At 46.2% G+C, this 25,719-nt stretch overlaps 1 protein-coding gene across 2 annotated transcripts in view; it reads right to left on the reverse strand.

Annotated features, from left to right (window-relative positions):
* Window positions 1-25,719, reverse strand: part of LOC120398926 (epidermal retinol dehydrogenase 2-like) — a 34,517-nt gene that overhangs the window by 1,819 nt on the left and 6,979 nt on the right. The window contains exons 2-6 of one of the 2 annotated variants that reach the window (XM_039526697.1): window positions 25,209-25,555; window positions 5,944-6,075; window positions 4,607-4,706; window positions 2,957-3,101; window positions 1,174-1,299 (exon numbers count right to left, since the gene is read on the reverse strand). In XM_039526697.1, the coding sequence (XP_039382631.1) occupies window positions 1,174-1,299; window positions 2,957-3,101; window positions 4,607-4,706; window positions 5,944-6,075; window positions 25,209-25,529 (824 nt within the window). In that variant the 5' untranslated portion in view covers window positions 25,530-25,555. The remainder of the gene's footprint in view (window positions 1-1,173; window positions 1,300-2,956; window positions 3,102-4,606; window positions 4,707-5,943; window positions 6,076-25,208; window positions 25,556-25,719) is intronic. The other variant, XM_039526696.1, reaches the window with a different exon arrangement.

Raw genomic sequence — 25,719 nt, forward strand, 5'->3', positions numbered from 1 at the left:
TTTTTTTTTTAAAGCAGTGGGATAATATTGCATCAAGCTTCCAGTAAAGTTAATAAACTCCAATAGAAATAAGCCACAATAGAGCATGCATTAAATATGCTATTGGTATGCTCAGCATTCAAACCAGCACACACTACCTTTGGCCTTCAACATACCCAGGGTGTGCAAGCATGTCAGGGCAGAAGAAGCATTTTTGTGCGTTTATGCAATGCAGCACTGATCCTCACTGTGGCTTCTAGATGCTAGTATGATAGCTCTATTAATATACAGCAATATACATGCCTATTAAATTGCAGCAAATTGTGTTATCTGAAGCCAGGAAGATGATAATATTTCCAGAACCAGTTTGTTTCTGGTACAGTAGTCCCTTTCTTTTCAAAGTCCTTCACAAATCCTTCTGAGATTCAGGTGGCTCCTCTTCACCCACCTGCTAACCCTAATATTAGAAGTTATGTGCTACAGCCCATCTTTGTTGACTTATTCTATTCTCTGTGCTGTTACAAGGGTTATTTTGTGTCCCTATTTGTGCCTGCACTGCTTTAACACATCCACTGTAGCAGTACTCTTGGTTCCCTTTGGCTTAATTAGAGAGATTTAGAATCAAACTATGGGCCAAGATTTAAATAAATAAATAAATAAAATAAAATAAAATAAAATAAAATAAAGGAGCCTAAAGATAGGCTCCTAAATTCATATTTGGCCACCTAACTCAGTGGCCAGATCTTCAAGAATGTTGAGCATCCAGCAACTCCTACTGACCTGCATAAGTGCTCAACAGTATTACAAGGGCAGCCCCTCTACATAGCCAAGAAGAAAACTCTGTTGTAGTTTTGCTCAGTCAATACTAACAACAGTTTCCCTTTAGAGATTATTTAAATATGTATAGCAATGGGAAAGTGTTCCTTACTGGGACTCTTCAGAGTCTGGTATAAGACATGTAGACATGCAAGTTATCCAAGACCACCACCTGAGGAAGCCTTCCTGTAGCAACAACTTATCTAAAACTTAAAAGCAACTTGAAACCCACAAAGGTAAATATCTAAGTAGGCTTAGACTCAACAGCCCAAGTAATCATTTGATATAGTAGCATGTAGAGTCCACAATCATGCAACTAAACAAAATGCATTTGACAGCAGAAAGACACAAACATGACAAGGAGAATCCCATCCTTACCTTTTCATAACCCATAAAAGGTACATGCTTCGTGGCATCAGCAGAAGCACTTGCTCCCGTTGAATAGCACTCACAATCTTCTCAGCTGCATACTCCAAATCTAGAATAGGAAGTAGACGTGGCCACCTGGAAAAAGACAACATATGGCTACTAATATGACATTGTCAAAACTTTCCCCTCTGTTTCATCCGGATAACTTCAAATTTAGAACAAGACAGCTTCAAATTTAAAGTTTGCTCCTTACAAAAGAAGGATACCACATTTTACAAAGATTTTGCCTCTAACTTAGAAGCAAACATTATAAAAATGAAGTTCTGTTCATGGAATTATATAACACCTGACAAATCAGTTTGAAAGTGGTGACCAGCTCCTGTCTTGTTTTCACTTGGGATTGGCACCTGTGAGCTCAATTCTTGCTATCTTCAAATCAAGCAAAATTTTTATTTAGATAAGTTTATTCGGCTTCTACATTTTCTGTGTTTAACATGCCATGAAAGGTTGTACTGACAACGACTAGCTACACTACTGAAGCTGTCATGAGGAACGTGGAGATTTGGCAGCCAAATAGGAGACAGTTGAGGCTTTTGGCATCTAGGGAGAAGACATGAGATTGTGAGAAAAGAAACACTGAGGGCATGGCTACACTTGCACATGCAGAGCGCTGTGAGTTAAACCCGCCTTCATAGAGCACAGTAGGGAAAGCGCTGCAGTCTGTCCACACTGACAGCTTCAAATGCACTGGCGTGGCCACATTTGCGGCACTTGCAGTGGCAATGGGAGCAGTGCATTATGGGCAGCTATCCCAGCATGCAAGTGACTGCAACGTGCTTTTCAAATGGGGGTGGGGTGGGGTGGAGAATGACAGGGAGTGTGTTGTGTGTATGTGGGGAGAGAGAGAGAGAGAGAGAGGGTTTTTGGGGTGCTGAGAGTGTGTCAGCAGGCTGTCTTGTAAGTTCAGACCCCCCCTCTCCTCCCGCCTCTCTCTCACTCACTCAAACAGTAAATGTTTGCTTTTTCTCGGCGCTGATAAGGAGCTCTGAAAGGGCATTTCTGCACTCCTGCAGCCGATTTCACAACAATGACATGAGTGGCCACTTGACTTAAGGGGATTATGGGACGTTTCCGGAGGCTGATCACAGCGCAGTAACGCAACACCTCGTTCATACTGGAGCCGCGGCACTCCAGCAGGGCACAGCAAATGTTATTCCACTCGCCAAGGTCGAGTACCAGCAGTGCTGTAGCTGTGGAGTCAGAGTGCTCTACGTGCCTTGCCAGTGTGGACGGGAAGTTAGCTAGGGCACCCGGGGCTGCTTTATTGTGCTGTAACTCGCAAGTGTAGCCAAGGCCATAGTCTGTGTCCTCTCAAATGAGCAGCGAAGTAGTTAAATGTGTTGACAATTAAAGTAACACCGTCACTAGGTTGTAGAGTTAATAATCTGAGTGGCAGTTTACATTTTTTTCCAGAGTTACTGTTTCAGGCTATTTGCAGAAACAGGAAGAGAACTCTTCATTGGATTACACTAGCTTGATATTTGGAAGATTCATATTCGTACCATAGAGGCTAGAAATGTAATTAAAAAGTCTTAGATTCTGCAGTCTGGCAATCATTGGGCTTTGTCTATGAGCCCTAAAAATGGCACAATGAAGAAAAACCTACCTAATAATAGTTTCAGATTATGTAATTTCTACTGATTACTAATCCCCTTTCATAAATCATGTATTTAATCAAACACTTTTGACGTGCCATATACTAATTAAACACAAAACCCCAAAATTCACTCACTTGGTTTTACAACCATCAAACATTCCTGTGTTGATGAAGTAAGGACACACAATAGTGGTTTTAATGCCTGTCTTCCCTAGAGCCAGCATTTCTAAACCAACTGTTTCTGCAAAGCCCACGGCTGCAAATTTACTTGCACAATAATCTGTAGAGTGAAGAAAGATGAAGAGTTATTTATTATAGCTAATTTTTTCATTAAGAGAAAAATCTCTCAAGTCTCATAAACAACATAACTACATGGTTTTAGTCCAGTGTCTCGTGCTGGGCAAACCAAGCACAACCTCTTGTTTGAGAAGAAAGTCTGGCAAAATTATGCTCTAACAAGAGTAGTCTGGGTACTGTTAAAATAACTGTGCTTACACATTTATCTTAATTGTGAGCTGAACTGCAAAAAGTGAGTGTAAGTTTATGAATTGTCACAATAACCTATAACAAATGCTGATGTGAACAGGTATGAAAGGGAGACAGAAAGACTAAGTTAGTTCGTACAAAAAGGCCGAATGATATAATTCAAGGAAAGTTTTAAGATTATGCTTGGTCAACAAAAAAAGCCTGGGACCAGAAATTAATGAACCCAAATTGGTGTGCCAAAAATTAGGCCTACTTGGTGAACAAAATAATGAAGGGGATGGGCTACTCTGCCATTGCTCCCTTTTGGGGTCCTTAAAAGAAAAGACTCCCCACCACCAATCAAAAGCTGTCTGAGAGAGGGACAAACTTTACCATCATAGTTGCCACTTCGGCTGTCTCCTAGGACAAAGAATCCCCGGTGACGCCACTGGGCCTGTGTCGATCTAATCCTGAGACATGTGCTAATTAGACTGGGCCAGAGAGAGGGATTCACCTCCACTGGCTCTGGGTAAACCCCAACCATCACCTGGTATGTGAGACTCCTCCCGCTCCCATCATGTGTCTTTTCCCTTCCTCACAATATTTCTTTTCTTTCACCTTCTGTGGCTAAGAGTGGCTAAGCCAGCCATGCCTACATGTTTTGCAACACTGCTGTAAGCCTGTTATCAGAAAGGCAGCAAAAACCAAATGTCCTAAATGGCCAGATACAAGTTTGCCAGGTCTCAGGGTGGCCATGCCTGTGTTTTTCCAGCAGTAATGCTGCAAGTAAGAGTCAACATCAAAGACACAGAAGCTGCATTTTCTATCTTTGCTGTTCTTTTCTCTCCTATTGTGCGTCCTGCTTCATCTTCTAAGCAAGAGGACCAGACTTAGTAACAGCAGCAGCTCCAAACCTAGTCCATTTCAATTAGTCTCCTTCCCCCCAGAAGGGTAGTTATTATCATCTTTAATACCATCTAAAATCTCAATTGAGGGGAGTGGAGGAAAGGGTGGATATTCCTTCTACAAACTCTCCAGCAAAAGGGAAAAAGCCACAAGATGTTATAATAAAATCCTTACTTAACACTTTACATTTCAAATGCTTTAACTGTTCTCTTCTTCCCCTTCCCACCTCCGGCCCAGTCCTTTAATAAAAGGTAAAAAGAATTTTTAATGGGGCTGAGAACCTAGGTCCCATTGAGGTAAGTAAGAGCCATTAAGTGTACAAGTGTCAGACGGCTTGGCCTAAGAGCTGTAGTTGAAGAGTATAACCAAGAACATACCTTTAGATTCCATTTAGAATGATCTCGATACACTAACCTGCTAGCCCATTGACTCCAATCAGTCCTGCTGAGCTTGCAATACTAACCAAGTGTCCATGGTTAGAGGCCATCATGGCTGGAAGGAAGGCTTTATAAGTCTATGAAACACATTGAAACCCACACTTACAGTTAAACATTACTTAAAGTGATTTAATTGTGCAATTAGAGCATTACTATTGGAAAAAGTGCCACCTATTAAGGAGACCTATTAAGTCTTAATGCTTCTCCCTCATTCTAATAAGATACATATTAATTAGGACAGGAAGTATTTCCACTTTGTCTACTAACTGAATCCGCCAAGGTGGATCTCTAAGGACTCTCCAATATGTGTCCATAGTTTTCTTGATGTTGTAGTCATCCACTAGGGGGAGTCCGAAACTAGATTGCTGCCAGTGAGATTGCAATCACTGAAGTCCTTGGAAGCTGTAAATTCCCTACACTTAGGAGCTCAGTACTACAACATTTTCCAAGTAGGCTTCCATCTTAAAAATAGCAGCTGAGAAGGGAAAAGTGAACTCCTAACCTTTCCGCCATCATTTGCTGATTTCAGCTACCCATCATGAGTCATTTCCACGTTTTCCAGCAAACAGAAACAGAGCAGCATATTCTAATTCACCACTCCTTCTTTATTGGATCATAATTTACCTTCAGTTCTTTATTACAATATCAGTTCATCTCCTTCATAGCGAAATGCAAATCAAATGACTAATTTAAGATAAAAGTCTTCAAATCAATCATGCCGGCATATGTCAGTCTGACATTTAAGACACCAAGTAAGAGTGCTTTAGAGGAGCCACTCTAAAGTTCCCAGTGGCAAACAGGTGATAGGATGCAATCAGAATAAGTTCTGACCCAACCCATGACAGCACCTGAACCAGGCTCTTTTCTGCTAATGGTTGATGAAGTAGCCAGTTTATGGCAGCTTTGGCAGCCGTGCTCTGAGTCAGTTCAGATCAAGGGCTATAGCACCAGACTGCCCACAATAACAGTACTTTTCAGCTTTACATTTCCCAGAAGTATCTCTTAATATCAGGCAATACTGGGGTGTGTGTGTGTGTGTGTGATTTTATTGCTTTTTACGCAGAAGTGATTGCCCGCACAAGGGGCTAAACACATCCCTTAACTCTCTCCCACAAGCTTTCTGTGGGCCGCCTCTCTGTCTCCTCTATTTCTGGAACTCACAAACAAATGTCATCGAGTTGCATGTAGGGCTTTACAAGATCAACCAGTTAAACAGCAATTACATAAGAGATTTCCCCCCTCATTTCCAAACCAGACTTAAGTGCCAATATTCTTTCACAGCTCCCTATAAAAAAAAGAATATCTGTACATTACCCAGAAGTGTGCCATGGTGTTCACCTCCATGGTTTTCTCTACAAGTGAATCTGGGGAATCCATGAACTTCTTTCCAGTTACAATACCAGCATTGTTGATTAGGATACTAACATCACCAACTTCTTTTTTAACCTAAAGGAAGGCAACCAAATAAAGATGTTATTCCATAGCCAAAACAAAGAAAGTATGTTTAATTATATGTTTATATTACAGGAAGTTGCAACATTGCTAATTTTACAAGGCTAGGTAGTGAGAAAGCAGTTCATAAGACTGAAGTCTATTCACTCTGCAACTTTTTCCTTTAGTCAAGTGTGAGAACTCTGCAGACAACAACTTTACAGGTCTGTAATTTAAATGTAACCTGCCAAGGGGAAATATTGGGCTTTATTTAATAAAAAGCCACCCACACTTTGCATACCATAAAGATGGCAGGAAAAACCTGATGCCATGAGTGCTAGCGTGAATGGTCATCACAAAAAGCCAATGAGTTTGGAAGAGGGGAAGCTTTTAGTCAGACTTCACAGAAGCTAAACAAAATTTGAATATTCTGAATAAAGGAAACCTTTGTCATATTTCTAATACCTTCAATTAAGGTGTTATGAGCTCACAAACAGATATATTTAACATCCCCAGAGACAGTGAGGCCCTGATAAGCCTCTTAGGGTATGCCTACACAACAAAGAAAAACCTGTAGCTGACCCGAGACAACAGATTTGGGCTGCCCATGTCTGGAACTTCCAAAAGTCTATAGAGCAATGAAACAGCCCTGCAGCCCAAGCCTAAGGCCTTGGCTACACTTGAGAGTTACAGCACTGGTGGTGGCTTTATAGCGCTGTAACTCACTCCCGGTCCACACTGGCAAGGCACATACAGCACTGTATCTCCGCGGTTACAGCGCTGTTTGTACTCCACCTCCACAAGAGGAATAAAGAGTATAGCGCTGCTGCTGCAGCGCTGTCAGTGTGGCCACCCAAAGCGCTCTGGTAATAGGTAATAATTGGAGATATACCAATCTCCTAGAACTGGAAGGGAACTTGAAAGGTCAGTGAGTCCAGCCCTCTGCCTTCACTAGCAGGACCAAGTACTGATTTTTGCCCCAGATCCCTAAATGGCCCCCTCAAGGATTGAATTTACAACCCTGGCCCCCTCAAGGATTGAACTCACAACCCTGGGTTTAGCAGGCCAATGCTCAAACCACTGAGCTATCCCTTCCCCCTTTGGCCTCCAGAAGTATTTGGCAGTATCCCAGAATGCCTGTTCTAGTCACTCTGCTCATCAGTTCGAACTCTACTGCCCTGGCCTCAGGTGACCAACCGTCAGACCCGCCCTTTAAATTCCCCGGGAATTTTAAAAATCCCCTTCCTGTTTGCTCAGCCAGGTGTGGAGTGCAATCAGTGAATCTTTCCAGGTGACCATGCCTCCACGCGCCAAACGAGCCCCAGCATGGAGCAATGGCGAGTTGCTGGACCTCATCAGTGTTTGGAGGGAGGAAGCTGTGCAGTCCCAGCTGTGCTCCAGCTATAGGAATTACGATACCTCCGGGCAGATATCAAGGGCCATGATGGAAAGGGGCCATGACCGGGACGCACTGCAATGCAGGGTTAAAGTGAAGGAGCTGCGGAGTGCCTACTGCAAAGCCTGTGAGGGAAACCACCGCTCTGGTGCTGCCCCCACAACCTGCCGTTTCTACAAAGAGCTGGATGCGATACTTGGAGGTGACCCCACCTCCACTCCGAGCACCACTGTGGACACTTCAGAGTGGGAGAAGGAGGAGGAAAGCGAGAGTGAGGGTACTGGGGCGGGGGGAGACACCCCGGCGTCCCTGGATGCATGCAGCCAGGAGCTCTTCTCAAGCCAGGAGGAAGGTAGCCAGTCGCAGCAGCCGGTACTTGGTGGAGGACAAACAGAGGAGCAGGTTCCCAGTAAGCGGCTTTTATTTTCAGGAAGGAAATTTTTCGGGAGAGGAGGGTTAGGGCTGCATGCATGCATGCCTGCCTAGATGCGGAACAGCGCACTGATGTGGTCTATCACGTCGCAGTAATCGGCCTCGGTAATCTCTTCGAAAGTCTCATCTGGAACGTGGGCAACGCGCTTGCGCAGGTTTATTGGGAGAGCCGCTGTGGTCCTTGTCCCAGTCAGGCTAATGTGTCTGCGCCACTGTGCTGCGAGGTGTGGGGGGACCATTGCTGCACACAGGAAAGCTGCATAGGGTCCAGGGCGGAAGCCGCATTGCAGTAGAAGACCCTCCCTTGCTTCCCAGGTCACCCTCAGCAGCGAGATATCTTATAGGATAAACTCCTGTGGAAAATGTTGGGACAGTGTTCAGTGTACGTGCCTCCTGCAGCTGTTGGCTCTCCCCAAGGCACAGAAACCCAGAGGACAGTACAGCCCTGAAGCAATCAGTCCCCCTTACTTACCATTTCGGGGCTCCCGTGGGATATGTGCGCTCTCTTTGGGATGGGAAAATTATGCTATTGTGTAGACTGTGTATGCCCTCCTTAAGTGCGGGGGAATCATTACTCTGTCTGGTATAAACAATGCTGCCTCTGTTAAGTGTTGCATTTTGCCTTTACAGATGCAACCTTGAGATCTCAGCTGTCCGTGTTATCACCGGCTAAGAGATTGCAAAAACTCCGGAAGAGACTGCGAAAAAGCAAAGACGACATGCTGCACAAAGTGATGCATCAATCTCTCACAGAGAATCAAAAAGCGCAGGAGTGGAAGGAGAGGGAAAGCGGGATCTGCTAGGAAAACGCAGCGCATCAAACCAAAGCATGGAGCGGCTGATAAGCATCCTGGAGCGCCAAGCGGACTCTATCCAGGCGCTCGTAGCCATGCAGGCGGAGCACTACCGCCCCCACCCCTCCCTGCAGCCCTTGTCCCAAAGCTCTTTCCCTTGTGCCCCCATGTCAGCTCAAAACCCCCTTCCCCAACATCCAGGTTCTTACCGCCACCAGCTGCCTCCAACACCTGTACGTTCACCAACCAGTCCTGAGAATTATGACCCTTACCCTCTGCACTCAACCCCCATCACCATGCAGTATAGCCATCCTGAAGTGCAGCACTCATTGCACAGCACTCCAGACAGGACATACGCAAATCTGTGAGTGTACCATTCCCCACCCAACCCCCTTACCCTTTCTGATTCCCAAAAAGTTGTGTTTCTTTCAATAAATTAATTTTCTTTTCAATAAATGGATTTTTTGGCTTTGAAAACAGGCTTTATTATTGCATAAAGTAAAAGATACCTTAGCCCAGGAAAGAAACAGGCACTGCAAATCAGCTTAGCAAACACAGATTCCTACTAACATTGTAACCACTGCACTTCACTCCCGTGCAGGGCACCAATCATTACTGTTGGTTTTCAGCCTCAAATTCCTCCCTCAATGCATCTCTAATCCTTGCAGCTCTGTGCTGGGCCCCTCTAATAGCCCTGCTCTCTGGCTGTGCAAACTCAGCCTCCAGGCGTTGAACCTCGGAGGTCCATGCCTGACTGAATCTTTCACCCTTCCCTTCACAAATATTATGGAGGGTACAGCACGCGGATATAACCGTGGGAATGCTGTTTTTGCCCAAGTCCAGCTTCCCATACAGAGATCGCCAGCAGCCCTTTAAACGGCCAAAAGCACACTCCACAGTCATTCGGCACCGGCTCAGCTTGTAGTTGAACCAGTCCTTGCTGCTGTCAAGGCTCCCTGTGTACGGTTTCATGAGCCACGGCATTAACGGGTAAGCGGGGTCTCCAAGGATCACATCCCCTACTGTGATCTTCCGCTCTGGGAAAAAAGTCCCGGCCTGCAGCTTCCTGAACAGGCTAGTGTTCCAAAAGATGTGTGCATCATGTACCTTTCCGGGCCAGCCTGCGTTAATGTCAATGAAATGCCCACGGTGATCCACAAGCGCCTGCAGAACCATAGAAAAATACCCCTTCTGATTAATGTACTCGGATGCTAGGTGGGGTGGTGCCAGAATAGGAATATAGGTCCCATCTATTGTCCCTCCACAGTTAGGGAAACCTATTTGTGCAAAGCCATCCACAATGTTCTGCACGTTCCCCAGAGTCACGGTTCTTCTTAGCAGGATGCGATTAATGGCCCTGCAAACTTGCATCAACACAATTCCAATGGTCGACTTTCCCACTCCAAACTGGTTCGCGACCAATCGGTAGCCGTCTGGAGTTGCCAGCTTCCAGACTGCAATAGCCACCTGCTTCTCCACTGGCAAAGCAGCTCTCAATCTTGTGTCCTTGCGCCGCAGGGTGGGGGCGAGCTCCTCACACAGTCCCATGAAAGTGGCTTTTCTCATCCGAAAGTTTTGCAGCCACTGCTCGTCATCCCAGATTTGCATGACGATGTGATTCCACCACTGTGCTTGTTTCCCAAGCCCAAAAGCGGCGTTCCACAGTGCTGAGCATGTCCGTGAATGCCACAAGCAATTTTGTCGTATGCGTTACGTGACTCGCTATGATCGTCGGACTCCTCACTGTCACTTTGGATCTTAAGGAATAGCTTAACTGCCAAACGTGATGTGCTGGCGAGACTCGTCAGCATACTCCTCAGCAGTTCGGGCTCCATTTCCCACAGACCGAAACGGAACTCAGATTGCGCTGCAGAGAAATCGTTGAAAGATGGCGCCAAATGTGGACGGAAACACGGGGATTGCTGAGATGTGAAGCGATGCATCACAGGGCATTGGGACAGGAACCAGAATGCCCCACATACTCTGCCCCCTTCCCACAACCAACGGCGCCAAAATGGGAAGAGGTGATCTGTGGGATAGCTGCCCATAACACACCACTCACAATGCCACTGCATATGCTGCAAATGTGGCCATGACAGTGTGCTGTCAGCTGTCAGTGTGGACAGACTGCAGCGCTTTCCCTACTCAGCTGTACAAAGACAGGATTAACTCCCAGCGCTGTACAGCTGCAAGTGTAGCCATACCTTGAGTTGGCTGGCACAGGTCAACTACCAGTTTTTTTTGTTGTGTAGACATATCTTTATGGCTTGCAGATGGTGGGGCATAAGGATTCCCCAACAAACTTTTTAAGGATTGTGTAGGAGGAGATAGGAGAACCCTCTGTGGCTTCTCCAAAGATCGCAAGATTTTCTTGGTCTTCTAAAGATTTTTGTGTAACTAACATTCTTGAAAAGTAATGTAATAGTTATGGCAGTTTCTTGCAATATCCAGGTCAAATCCTTACTGACTTAAGGCCTTGTCTATACTACAAAGCTGCCTTTTGCCAACAAAACGGGAGGCGTATGCACTACAAAGCTACTTTTTGGGGCAAAACTCTGACATTTTGCCAACAAAATAAAACCCCTCAACGAGAGGCATAGAGCTTTTTGCGGCAAAGTTAAAGCGACAAAGCGTCAGTGTAGACACTGCTGTACATTAGGTCGACATAACTGGCTTCCCCCAGTATCCAGGGGCAGCTCTAGGATTTCTGCCGCCCCAAGCAGGGCGGCGTGCCGCGGGGGGCGCTCTAGCGGTCGCCGGTCCCGCGGCTCCGGTGGACGTCCCGCAGACGTGCCTGTGGAGGGTCCGCTGGCCCCGCGGCTCCAGTGGACCTCCCGCAGGCATGCCTGCGGATGCTCCACCGGAGTCACGGGACCAGCGGCCCCTCCGCAGGCACGTCTGCGGGAGGTCCGCCGGAGCCGCCTGCCGCCCTCCCGCTGGGACGCCGCCCCAAGCGCGCGCTTGGCGCGCTGGGGTCTGGAGCCGGCCCTGCCAGTATCCCACAATGCCTGCCGTGACCGCTCTGCTCACTGTTTTGATCGCTGCTGCTCAGGGCCGCCCAGAGGATTCAGGGGGCCCTGGGCAAAGCAATTTCAGTGGTCCCTTCAAAAAAAAAAAGTTGCAATATTATAGAATACTATATTCTCGTGGGGGCCCCTGTGGGGCCTGTGGCAAATTGCCCCACTTGCCACCCCCCAGCCCTGCAGGCATGTGCCCCTCCCCTTTCAAAGCTCCAAGAAGTATCTGACAGCTGAGTGTGTTGCTCCATTCTGGGAACAAAGAACCAATCGTTAGGGTGGAATGCTCCTGTTCTGCCACTAGGAACACAGCCACAGGCAGACTGCTGCTGCAGGGGATGACTGCTGTGCTGCTTTTCCATTCCTCAGCATGGAGAGCTCACAGAGCTGCTCAGGATGCTGGTCCTGGCAGCTGAAGAGGCTGTGGGAGAACTGGGAGGGAATCACGGAACTATAGGCAGGCAGACAGAGAGGGCTGCTTCTGTGGGGGCAGAGGGGGAAGAGAAACTGGATTGAATTTACAACCCTGGGTTTAGCAGGCCAATGCTCAAACTACTGAGCTATCCCTCCCTCCTTGAACAATGTAGGGGACACATGATCTTTTGTGACAATGTGTGTGAAGTGGAATTCTTAGGCAGTACTTAAGAAGGTTGCAAATTCCCACCTCTGTACTCAGCCTTTGAAGTTTCTTCCTGAGGGCCCTGATCACCTTTTACATGAAGACAGTTTTGTTTTTTTAAACAAAACAAAAAACCACTAACAAAAAGGAGTAAATGACACTCTTGGGTGGGGTTTGAAGGACTGGTCACCAGCCAGAGCCCTTGTTGGAGTCAGGAGTGATTTCTGGGTAAATTTACTGGCATGTATCTATCTTCTTTTATTGTTTTGAATATGTTTTCTCTGAAATGCTTAAGAATAAATATGCTTGCTTAGAAAGAGCAGTGTAGTAGCCTAACTGTGGCAGTTACCTTGTTTACCATCTCAGAGGAGAAAAGTAAAGTATGCTGGCTTAGGCAACCTGGCTTTATTGGAGATGTGACGTTGCACCCCATAATGCTTTATAGAAATATGCTTATGAGTGTAAATATGACATAACTAGAATATTTTTATGCTATATATGCCATGTAACACATCTCTGCAAAGGTTATGCTCTACTGAATGTATTCATCTATTCATATGAATGTATCATTTTTATATCTGAAGTTTTGGCTCTATGCTTGTATTTAGAGTGTTTACTGTAGAGAGCACCTAAAGCAGACTTAGTCAACATAGCGTGAAGGGGTTATTCAGGTAATTGGCTAACAATGGGCCTTCATAGACGCCAATCCACATCTGAACGTTCCTGGGAACGTTCAGGCTAACGTAGGCAATGGTGTGGGCCTGTAGAGAACTGAGTCATGCATGGACATGTGACTTGCCCATGTGACTCCAAAACTCCACCTTGTAGCTGTGATTTTACACAGGGGGAGAGAGGGGCTTCCACCCACAAGGGAGAGACTATATAAGCTCCTGGAAACCCCTCCATTTTGTCTTCAGCTGGCTCAAGAGATAGCCTCTCCACCCCACAGAGATGCGTGAAAGAAATTGGAACAAAGGACAGTAACTATAGGGGTCTGAGTGATTGCTGGACCCAGACTAGGAGGAAGTCTAGTCTGTAAAAGAAGCTTATTGGAACATCTCTGAGGTTGAGGATTACTTGCATTTAGTTTCTTACTATATTAGGCTTAGACTTGCATGTTTTTGTTTTATTTTTGCTTGGTAATTTACTTTGTTCTGTTTGTCATTACTTGGAACCACTTAAATCCTACTTTTTATATTTAATAAAATCACTTTTTACTTATTAACCCAGAGCAGGTATTCATTCCTGGGGGAGCAAACAGCTGTGCATATCTCTATCAGTGTTACAGAGGGCGAACCATTTATGAGTTTACCCTCTATAAAGCTTTAAAACTGATCGATTTAGGGTTTGGATCCCACTGGGAACTGGGTATCTGGGTGTTGGAGACAGGAGCACTTCTTAAGCTGTTTTCAGGTAAGCCTACAGCTTTTGCAGGACGTGGTTCAGACCTGGGTCTGTGTTTGTAGCAGGCTAGTGTGTCTGGCACACCAGGCAAGGTACTGAAGTCCCAAGCTGGCAGGGAAAATGGGCTCAGAGGTAGTCCCAGCACATCAGGTGGCAGTCCCAAGGGGATTTCTGTGACCCAACCCATCAGAGGGGCAGTGAGGAAGCAAGGGGTCACAGTAGAGGCAGGGAGCTATGTAATCTGGAAATACCCTGGTCAGGAAGGAGAGAGACATGGGTCTCTGCCCAAGAGAGGTGATGGCTGAAGAGCCAGGAACCTATTATGGTGCTTTTGCTGGACCATGAGGGGTAATATAGGTGTCACTGCCCTGAACTGTGACAGGTAATACACAGTCAAATTACTGATGTGGCTGCAACTGTAACTTCATTTTGACTGCAAGTTAAAGAGACTCATTCTGTGTTGTGCACTTTCTATTATCCTTATATACACACTTGATAAAACTGTCAACAGTCATGTGTCTAAATTATTTTAAGTGCTAAGGTACAAGCTTTAATTCACACAAGCTGTGCATGCTCAGTTTAGACAGCTTATTTGTACGTTAGCAATCTCGTGTAATTTTTGTGGATCCCTTATAAGTAAGTCTAGTGTATTTGCTTTGTAATTTTTTTCTAGAATCCTTTCATGTGCTAGAAGTTGCTGCAGGGTAATATGTGCACCTTCAGTACAGTATGTGAAAGGAGATAAGCATTCTAGATATAAATTAGAATTTAACTTAATTTTTGTGCAGAGAATCAACTAAGAAATCATTTAAATTTTAGCAAGTCCAATGCTTGATAACTACCATTATAATGCTAGCTTATGACAAACTGGCATAATATTTGCCAGGGAGTATGAAGGAGGAGGTAACTGATTTTTTTTTTTTTGCATAAAAGAAATCTTCAAAGTGTAGTTCTCTATTTATTCATCACTTCCAGATTTAGTGTGCTCATCTTACAAGTGGAATTATTTTCTTTTCTTAAAGCCAGGCCTGTAAATGCAACCTGGAAACTACAAATATGAATGTTTCCCACAAAGGGACAGGATAAAGAAAGTTGAATAAAAGGTCTTAGAACAGTTCTTAAAATAAGTAGTACATAGTTTATATGAGTGCTCAGATAACGTAACCTTGAAGTTAAGGATTGTGTTACTGGAGATAGTCAAAAGAAACAACCTATGCTGCAGAGTACAATGTACGTTATAGACAGACATGGGATTACACCCACACATGTAGACAGAGTTCTTTTCAGGCAGCACCCCTCCCAAACTGCTTCCTTGAGAAGAAATTTGCCAAATTTGGTGGTCCCCCCGAATCCATGGGAGGACGGGGCTATCCATGGGGGAGGGGGGGGGGAGAATCTTGTATCCCTGTAATAAATCACAGAAATCACTGCAATTGGCTCTATAAAATTGTGTTAATCAACTCCTCTGTAGCAGCACTATTTGGCCCAGAATCCTCCCTCCAGGAATGGGCAGAAGCCAACACACTTCAATCCCTTTGGCTCCATTCCATCTGAGCACCATCCAACACATTGGCTTTCACATGCTTAATCATTATTTATAGAGCAGCATAGATATGCATGATGCTTTACAAAGCCAAGTGAGAAAAGTCAGTGACAAGATTTTCAGATTCTGCTGAGATTTAATAGCCTGACCATTGGCAGACACTTCAGACAGGCTGCATTTAAAACAAGCTATCTTGAACTTATTCTCTAGTTTGGATTGCTCATGTACAATTCTGATCATGAAATGCCATGTGTAATAAATCCCAGATACGCAAAGTTGCTTTTTTACAATGGTAGAATCAAGATATCTGGGTTCTAGTTCTGCGTCTGACACTTGCTATTTGTAATCCTTTGTAGCAAAGAAGTTCTCCAGCATGTGTGTGGCTAATTTAGCTACATAGCAAAAGTGTATATCCTGCAAGATGTACAGTGAGTCTTCTGCATATACTCTGATCTCAGTCTTTGCTCACATTACAGAGCCACTAGAGTCCATGAGAAATGGTGTTCCTGTGTTGTCTAGTCAAGTAGTTCCTGATCACATAATTTCAAGTTTTTCCTTGAGACTCACAACTATGGTGGGTTTTTTAAAAAACTAGAATCTTTCATGTTAAGACAACATAAAGATTACATGATTATGCATTTAAGAATTCAGGTAATGCCAGTTAAGCTGGCATATGCAACATCTAGTAAGGAAGCGGAATGGAGAGAAAGATTTACCATACAAGTCCTCTCCTTTATCTGACATTCCTGAGGCTAGTAAGGAGACTGAGGGCTTGGCTTGGCAGCGCTGGTGGAGGCTTTACAGCGCTGCAACTTAGTCACCGTCCACACTTGCAAGGCACATACAGCGCTGCATCTCCCTGGCTGCAGCGCTGGCTGTACTCCTGCTCTGCCTCGGGTATAAGGATTGCAGCGCTGGTGATGCAGCGCTGCTCCGCAAGCGTGGCCACCAAAAGCGCTGTAATTGGCCTCCAAGGTATTCGGAGGTATCCCAGAATGCCTGTTCAGCCACTCTGCTCATCAGTTCGGACTCTACTGCCCTGGCCTCAGGTGACCCGCCCTTTAAATGCCCTGGGAATTTTAAAAATCCCCTTCCTGTTTGCTCAGTCAGGTGTGGAGTGCAATCAGTGAATCTTTCCAGGTGACCAAGCCTCCACGCGCCAAACGAGCCCCAGCATGGAGCAATGGCGAGTTGCTGGACCTCATCAGTGTTTGGAGGGAGGAAGCTGTGCAGTCCCAGCTGCGCTCCAGCCGTAGGAATTACGATACCTTTGGGCAGGTATCAAAGGCCATGCTGGAAAGGGGCCATGACCGGGACGCACTGCAATGCAGGGTTAAAGTAAAGGAGCTGCGGAGTGCCTACTGCAAAGCCCGCGAGGGAAACCGCCGCTCTGGCGCTGCCCCCACGACCTGCCATTTTTACAAAGAGCTGGATGCGATACTTGGGGGTGACCCCACCACCAATCCGAGGACCACGATGGACACTTCTGAGTGAGGGGGGGAAGAGTGGGGGAGAGGAGGAGGAGGAGAAGGGAGGGGAGGAAACCGAGAGTGAGGGTACAGGGGTGGGGGGAGACACCCCAGAGTCCCTGGAGGCATGCAGCCAGGAGCTCTTCTCAAGCCAGGAGGAAGGTAGCCAGTCGCAGCAGCCGGTACTTGGTGAAGGACAAGCAGAGGAGCGGGTTACTGGTAAGCGGCTTCTATTTTCAGGATGGAAATGTTTCGGGAGAGGACGGGGGGTTAGGGCTGCATGCATGCATGCCTAGATGTGGAATAGCCCATTGATGTGGTCTATCACGTCGCGGTAATTGGCCTCAGTAATCTCTTCAAAAGTTTCAGCCAGAGCGTGGGCAATGCACCTGCGCAAGTTTATAGGGAGAGCCACTGTGGTCCTTGTCCCAGTCAGGCTAACGTGTCCGCGCCACTGTGCCGCGAGGGGTGGGGGGACCATTGCTGCACACAGGCAAGCTGTATAGGGGCCAGGGCGGAATCCGCATTGCTGTAGAAGACCTTCCTGCTCTTCCCTGGTGACCCGCAGCAGCGAGATATCTTCCAGGATTAACTCCTGTGGAAAATGTTGGGAGACTGTTCAGTGCAGATGCCCCCTGTAGCTGTTTGCTGTCCCCAACGCACAGAAACCCCTGCACAGCCCTGAAGCAATCAGTCCCCCTTACTCACCATTTCGTGGCTCCTGTTGGGTTCTGTGTGGTCTGTTTAGTATGGGAAAAGTATGCTAAAGTGAAGACTGTAAACTCCTTCACTGTGTGGGAATTACTATCTGGATGAGATTATGAACAATGCCACCCCTGTTAACTGTTGCCATTTTTGCCTTTCGGAAAGTGTCCTTGACTGCTGGACTGCCCGTCTCCTCGATTGCTCAAAGGCTACAAAACCTCAGGAAGAAGCCGCAAAAAAGCAAAGACAACATGCTGAAAGCAGTTATGGATCAGTCTGCCAGAGAGAGTAAAAACCTGCAAGACTGGAGGGAAAGGGAAAGCAGGATCTGCCAGAGAAATGCAGCGGCCAGGAGGAAAAGCACAAAGCATTTGATAAGCATCCTGGCGCGCCAAGCGGACTCTATCCAGTCACTCGTAGCCATGCAGGCAGAGCACTACCGCGCCATCCCACCCCCCGTCCCAAAGCTCTTTCCCTTGTGCCCCAATGTCAGCTTCAAACCCCCTTCCCCAGCATCCAGGTTCTTACCTCCACCAGCTGCCTCCAACACCTGTACGTTCACCAACCAGCCCTGAGAACTATGACCCTTACCCTCTGCACTCAACCCCCATCACCATGCAGTATTTTCATCCTGAAGTGCAGCACTCATTGCACAGCACTCCAGACAGGACATATTCAAACCTGTGACAGTACAGTTCACCCCCCCCCCCCGCCCTTTTAGGTTCCCAAAATGTTGTGTGGTCTGTCAAGAAAGTTATTTTCTTTTCAATAAATGATTTCTTGTCTTTGAAAACAGTCTTTATTACTGCAGAAAATGAAAGATACCGTAGCCCAGGAAAGAAACAGGCACTGCAAATCATTTTAGGAAAAACAGATTCCTACGAACATTGTAACCACTGCACTTCACTCCCGTGCAAGGCAACAAACGTTACTGTTGGCTTTCAGCCTCAAATTCCTCCCTCAAGGCATCCCTAATCCTTGTAGCCCTGTGCTGGGCCTCTCTAGTAGCCCTGCTCTCTGGCTGTGCAATCTCAGCCTCCAGGACTTGAACCTCGGTGGTCCATGCCTGACTGAATCTTTCACCCTTCCCTTCACAAATATTATGGAGGGTACAGCACGCGGATATAACCATGGGGATGCTGCTTTCCCCCAAGTCTAGCTTCCCATACAGAGATCTCCAGCGCCCTTTTAAACGGCCAAAAGCACACTCCACAGTCATTCGGCACCGGCTCAGCCTGTAGTTGAACCGGTCCTTGCTCCTGTCAAGCTTCCCTGTATACGGTTTCATGAGCCAAGGCATTAACGGGTAAGTGGGGTCTCCAAGGATCACAATGGGCATTTCGACGTCCCCTACTGTGATCTTCCTGTCTGGGAAAAAAGTCCCAGCCTGCATCTTCCTGAACAGGCCACTGTTCCGAACGATGCATGCGTCATTCACCTTTCCAGGCCAGCCTGTGTTAATGTCAATGAAACGCCCACGGTGATCCACAAGCGCCTGGAGAACCAAAGAGAAATACCCCTTCCGATTAACGTACTCGGATGCTAGGTGGAGTGGTGCCAGAATAGGAATATGCATCCCATCTATCACCCCTCCACAGTTAGGGAAACCCATTTGTGCAAAGCCATCCACAATATCCTGCACGTTCTCCAGAGTCATGGTTCTTCTTAGCAGGATGCGATTAATGGCCCTGCAAACTTGCATCAACACGATTCCAATGGTCGACTTTCCCACTCCAAACTGGTTCCCGACCGATTGGTAGCTGTCTGGAGTTGCCAGCTTCTAGACTGCAATAGCCACTCGCTTCTCCACCGTCAGGGCAGCTCTCAATCTCGTGTCCTTGCGTCACAGGGTGGGGGCGAGCTCAGCACACAGTCCCATGAAACTGGCTTTTCTCATCCGAAAGTTCTGCAGCCACTGCTCGTCATCCCAGACTTCCAGGACGATGTGATCCCACCACTCAGTGCTTGTTTCCCGAGCCCAAAAGCGGCGTTCCACGGTGCTGAGCATTTCCGTGAATGCCACAAGCAATTTAGTGTCATACGCGATATCATCATCATCATCATTGGACTCCTCACTGTCACTTTGGAGCTGAAGGAATAGCTCAACTGCCAAATGTGATGTGCTGGCGAGACTCAGCAGCATATTCCTCAGCAACTTGGGCTCCATTTCCCACAGAAATCGCGCTGCACAGAAACCGTTGGGAGAGTCACAATGGCGCAAAACGTGGACGGAAAACCAGTGACTGCTGGGATGTGAAGCGATGCATCACGGGGCATTGGGACAGGAAGCGGAATGACCCGCACCCTTCCGTCCCCTTCCCACAACCCACGGCGCCAAAATGGGATGAGGTGCTCTGTGGGATAGCTACCCATAATGCACCACTCCCAACAGCGCTGCAAATGCTGCAAATGTGGCCACACTGCAGCACTGGTAGCTGTCAGTGTGGCCACACACCAGTGCTTTCCCTACACAGCTTATGAACACAGCTGTAACTCCCAGAGGTGCACATCTGCAAGTGTAGCCAAGCCCTGAGAAACAGACCTGGTAAACAGATTAGAAAAAAAACAAAGGAGGAGCTAGAAAGGGTTATAAAGCAAAGAGACTCACAAAAGGGGCTAAGTAGAGAGATGTTTGAGGAAATATATAAATAAAATGGACAAGACAATGCCTCTCTCCACTCTGACCACTTTGCTTTTTGTTTTCTCCCCCACATGACTGTAAACTCTTTGAAGCATGCACCAGGTCTTCTTCTATTTGCACAATCACTACTATATTGCATAATACTGTAAGAACAATTAACAATGCCATGTGTGCTGAGAATTTGGCAGAGAAGTGTATACAAGTTTTCCCTATGGCAGGATAGGGAAAAACCAAAACCTAATTGCTTCTGTATTATAAAATTTTCCATTGGGTAATTTATAGGCAGCGTTAATAAGTAGTAACTTGTTAAATTTAGAGTAGGCCTTACTATATTTATCCAATCCCCACCAACTTAAGGATTTGGCGTATTAGTGAGGGTGGGGAAAAGTGTACATACACAGCTGTGATTTCTTCCCTTTTATTCGTTGTGATAAGACCATTGCCCCAGCCTTAAATCTAACAGAAGGGTTCCAGCACCTAACAGATGATATTGGAGACCTTTTTTGCTAGCTTCTGAATTTAATCTGCTTAAACATGTAGTTTGCAAACCAGTGTAACTATTCTAGTTAGGGGTTGTAAGGTCTGACGTCTTTTTCTGCAGCCATATTAGGACTGTAGAAGCCATGAGCTAAACAGCAGAAAGTCACATCCTCACATTCTATCTAAATTATTAAAACAATGAAATATCAGGCTGTTAAGAAGGTGCTCCTGTCCTAACAGTACCCACCATCACCATATAAACACACAGCTTTTAAGATGTTTAAAAAGACAACTTTGTTTGATTGTATTCTGTCTGGCAAGGAATCACTTATCAAGAGTTGTGATGGTGAAATCTATACTTCTTTAACCAAGCTTACCCCATCGCTTTAGTAGATTTAAATCTTGCAAAATTAGTTATGCAACAGACAAACAATGAAAGAACTGGACAGAAACCATACAGACATGTGCTGGACAGCAGGGAGTGCTACAGGGCAGGCATACCCTTTGACACAGCAGACAACACTTTGTACCAATATAACTACATATGGTTAAAGTAGCACAACTTGTGTTTTTAGGCAACCCTGCAGAACAGGAAGGTTAGATACTGGGTAATAGGTCAGCAGTTTGAGAAGTCTTTAACATCAAGCAATGGCTTCTTTCGTACTGGTCAGACTAAAAGATATTTTAAGGCAAGTAACAGGTTCCCCACAAGGAGGTGTCAGTCCCATTTAGTAGGTCATCTTTATGTTTTTAACCACACCAAAAGGGCAGGGGTCAGAATCACAGGTAATGACCCCAACTATTACGTGTGTGAATAGACCAAGTCCTCGGAAAGAGGGTGCTGTGTGTTTTGCCCTGCACTTGGTTTCTGATTATTTGGTGATATCTGACACGCTTCTTGGGCAGGGAAGAGAACAGGCAGAAAGCTAAGAAAAACTGGCAAATTGACCACCTTGTTTACAGACGGCTCTGCTCCTTAGAAGATATCTTTAAAACGTTAATGCCAGTTTGTTTATCCTAGCTGACACAAGCCATCCTTGGTTTGCTTTTTTGTTCTTTTGTGGAGTAGGCCAAAGAAAACTGTGGTGTTTTCTTCTCGGGTATAAAAATGGCTACTCCATTTGAGACTCATACTTTCTGGGTGTGTGGCAAGTAGGGGGGAAGCAGAGAGATGAGGTGAGTTGACCTTGCAGGACCTGTTGGTTTCTGTGACCCCTAGACCAAGTAAGGTAATTTGTCCATAATGGCTAAGGACTTATTGATTACAGATCTTACATTGATCAGCATGAGGCTGTGGTCCTGGGTGTTTGTACCACACTTCATGTGACTATTTAATCATCATTTTTCTGGAAGCATGCTTCCATTTCTCAGTTATTTCTTCCTATTTATGCCTTGTATTGGGGAGGAATGCAGAGAAGTGGTTCTAACTGGCAATGGTACAAGTCTAGTGGAGTAACAGATTCATAGGAAGCAGCAGCAAGACTCCTTAATGCCTCAGAGAATTCAGTTAAAGCTTTTTGGTTTTAAAAAAAAATAATGGTGTCAGATGCCTATAGTATAGCAAGTCTGACACCCGTTACACAGCAACAGCACAGTGCAAAGTTCCCTGTAAGCTGCTCAGCCGCCTATTTAGCCTGGCTGGCTAGACTTGGAACCATGTTTTTTTTAAATAAGCACAGGCGTTAGACTGTTGGGAGAAGGTTGGTCTTAAAGTAGCCTGCCAACAGATGTAATTCTGGTACCAAGCAATGAAGTAAGGACCTCACTCTGCTTCCTCTTGTGTTGGGAAGGCCAGAACAGTAGGAGAAAATGGGGGCGGAGGGGGTTGTTTTCTGAATCAGAGTTTCAAAACTGATTCTTAGGGGATGTCCCTGCTCTATTTCCTACTGGGTGGGCCCTGCTCCCCTGTTGGGTACTTCAATGGGAGGGAGGGTTGTTTAAAGCTATAGTTGCTTTAATAGTCAGCCTTCCCTTTGTGTGATTTCTGCAAGGAGAGATCATAAAAGGCCCTGCAGTTTCACATTCTTTATACTGCCACAGCTGTTTTTTTTCTGGTTCCCAAGGTAGGGGTGGATTGTATCCTTTGTGCTGTTGCTCATAGGAGAGACGCCTTTCTAGTGTTCTTCATTAGCTGTCCTCAAGCTGAAGCAGAACTGAATCTTGGCAGTTTCACTGCCGCCTAGAGCAGGGGTTCTCAAACATCATTGCACTGCGACCCCCTTCTGGCAACAAAATGACTACACAACCCTAGGAGGGGGGACCGAAGCCTGAGTCTGCCTGATTCTCACTGCCCTGGGTGGGGGAGCCAAAGCCTGAGCCCCACTGCCCTGGGCAGGGAAGGGATCAAAGCTGAAGCCCAAGGGCTTCAGCCCCAGCCAGGGGGCCTGTAACTGAGCCCTGATGCCCAGGGCTGAATCTCTCAGGCTTCGGCTTGGGCCCCACCTGGTGGGGCTCGGGCTTCAGCCCCGAGCCCCAGCAAGTCTAAGCCAGCCCGGGTGACCGCACTAAAATGGGGTCGCGACCCACAGTTTGAGAACCACTGTCCTAGAGGGTTCCACCTGGCAGAAACTGATGAAATAGGCAGCTGATTTAAAACAAACAAAAGGAAGTACTTGTTCACACACAGAGGAGTCAACCTGTAGAACTTGTCACCAAGGGATGTTGTGAAGGCCAAAAGTGTAACTGGGTTGTAAAAAAAAGTAAATAAGTTAATGGAGGATAGTGCCATCAATGACTTTTACCCAAGATGGTCAGGGATGCAACCCCACTCTCTGGGTGTCCCTAAGCCTCTGACTACCGGATACTGGGACTGAGTGACAGAGAATGGATCACTCGATAATTGCCCTGATTTGTTCATTCCCTCTGAAGCACCTGGCATTGGCCACTGTCGGAAGACAGGATACTGGGCTACAGGGACTTTTGGTCTGACCCAGTATGGTCATTCTTATGTTCTTAAGTCAGGGTGTCACCTCCCTCTTCCTGCTACCCAGATGCCAGCAGTCTTCTTGTTCTTAGCACTGATGCCACAGTGGCCCCCAGCATCCAGGAGGATGAGTTCCAAGAAGAGCCCTGCTCAGTCCCTGCAGCCCTAGGGTGAAGCATATTTAGTTACTCTGTGGGTACAGCCAAAGTTTGTAGGAGCTATGAGGTAACGCAGCATGCTTGTTGCAAACAGGCTCTTCTGAAAGTAATACTGCTGGCCTCAAAGGAGCCTCTCTACTTATCATATGGAGACAACTGGTAGAGGCTTGTAACTTAGCCAAGTTTGGACAGATTTTCACCAACCACAAAAAAAGCAAATCCAACACTCATCCAATCACCCCTTCTCCCTGTCCCCTGACTGCCCCCGGAACCCCTGCCCCTGCCTGCCCCCTGCCGCCCCATCCACCCCCCCCCATTCCTGACCGCCCCACTTCAGCCTTGTTCCCCCATACTGCCCCCTTGTTCCCCTATCCACACCCCCGCCCATGATCACCACCCCAAACTCCCCTGCCCTCTATCCAACCCCTCCCTGTCCCACCCCCCCTTACCACGCTGCCTTGAGCGCCACTGGCTGGTGGCACTACAGCCGCGCTGCAGCTGCCACCATGTAGCACAGAGCACTGAGTCAGGCCCGGCTCTGCAGCTGCCCTGCCCCAGGAGCTCATAGCCCCGCCGCCCAGACCACTGCAGTGGTGGCTGAGCGAGCCGAGGCTGCGGGAGGGGGTACCTGGGGGGGAGAGGGGGAGGCGGGGGCGGGGCCTAGCCTCCTGGGCCAGGAGCTCAGGGGCCAGGCAGGAAGGTCCCGCGGGCTGCCGTAGTTTGCCCACCTCTGTGCTAGAGCTCCTTAAATGAGCTTTTGTAATTTTTTTTAAAATACGGGTAAGGCAATGTATTTTCCCCTCCAACTCTGTTCCCAGAAAGAGCTGAATTATTTTAGCTGAAACTTTCCAAAAATTTAGCCTGAAGCAGATAGAGTTTTCAGCCCAGCAACCAGGTTTAACAGTATTTTAAGCAGCGGAAAACAGGTTCTTATAGGAAGGATATAGAAAGGATTTTAAGCATAGGTATTGGTATCAACTCTGCAAATAATTGCTGACGGTGTACTTGATTTGTAGGAACTAATTCTCTTTAGGAGGGAAAGACTGCAATATTTCAGACTCTGATACATTTGATCAAAGCATATATATGAAGTTCTTGAAAAAATCTCACAAGTTATTCTAAATTTGTGCAAATCATTAGTCCGTTTTAAAAGATACTGCTACTTCTACGGCTCATTCTTTGCAGTAGTTCTAGCATTAATTGTTGCTTTAACTTTAATATACTAAAGTGCTTACACTTCATGTTCAGTAAGTGAACTAGTTGGTGAAGAGCTAATCTATCTGAGTGAGGGTCCACTTTGTAGCAGATAACTTTATTAAAAAGGACAATGCTTAAGTGTTTCTCCTCCTTTTAGCAGAAGAGGAGGGAGCTGAACAAGCTGACGCTAGAAACTGAAGTGTGTAAAGATAGGTAATGTACACAGCACTGGATTAATAATGGAATGAATGACATGAGCTCTGGACTCATCAACTCTGTTCAATGACATCTAGGTAAGAGATCAGTGCTTTATGATCAGGCAGTATTTTATGAGATTAAAAAAAAGAAACATGAACATGTAATATTTTACCTGATCTGCCACTCTGTAGATCTCTTGCCTTTTGCTGCAGTCACACAAGTAAGCATGCACTCTCACGGCTCCATTTTCTCTAGCTAGTTTACTTGTTTCCTTGTTACCTTCTTGATTAATGTCCCAGAGAACAAGGGTGACTCCAAGGCGGGCAAATTTTAATGCTAGACGTCTTCCAATTCCGCTTCCGGCTCCTGTTATAAGTACTATTTCACCAGCAACACTCTTCTTTCGCACAGGAACAAACAACAACACTAGAGATTCTAACAGGAAATATATTGAGAGCACCAGGACTTTGAGTGTTTCCAGGAAGAAGTTCATCTTGGAGAAGATTTTTCAAACACCTGCTAATGATGAATATTTACCATTTAGAACAAAACAGCAACAGTGAAACTTCAAGTATTTTAGAACTGAAAAAAAAATATTGCTAAATAGATCCCCTCTATGAATACATATAACAGTGGAAACTATTAAAAAATAATAGGTAGGGCCTTACCAAATTCATTATCCA

Source organism: Mauremys reevesii, linkage group 2, assembly GCF_016161935.1.
Source record: "Mauremys reevesii isolate NIE-2019 linkage group 2, ASM1616193v1, whole genome shotgun sequence".
Taxonomy (NCBI): Eukaryota; Metazoa; Chordata; order Testudines; family Geoemydidae; genus Mauremys; species Mauremys reevesii.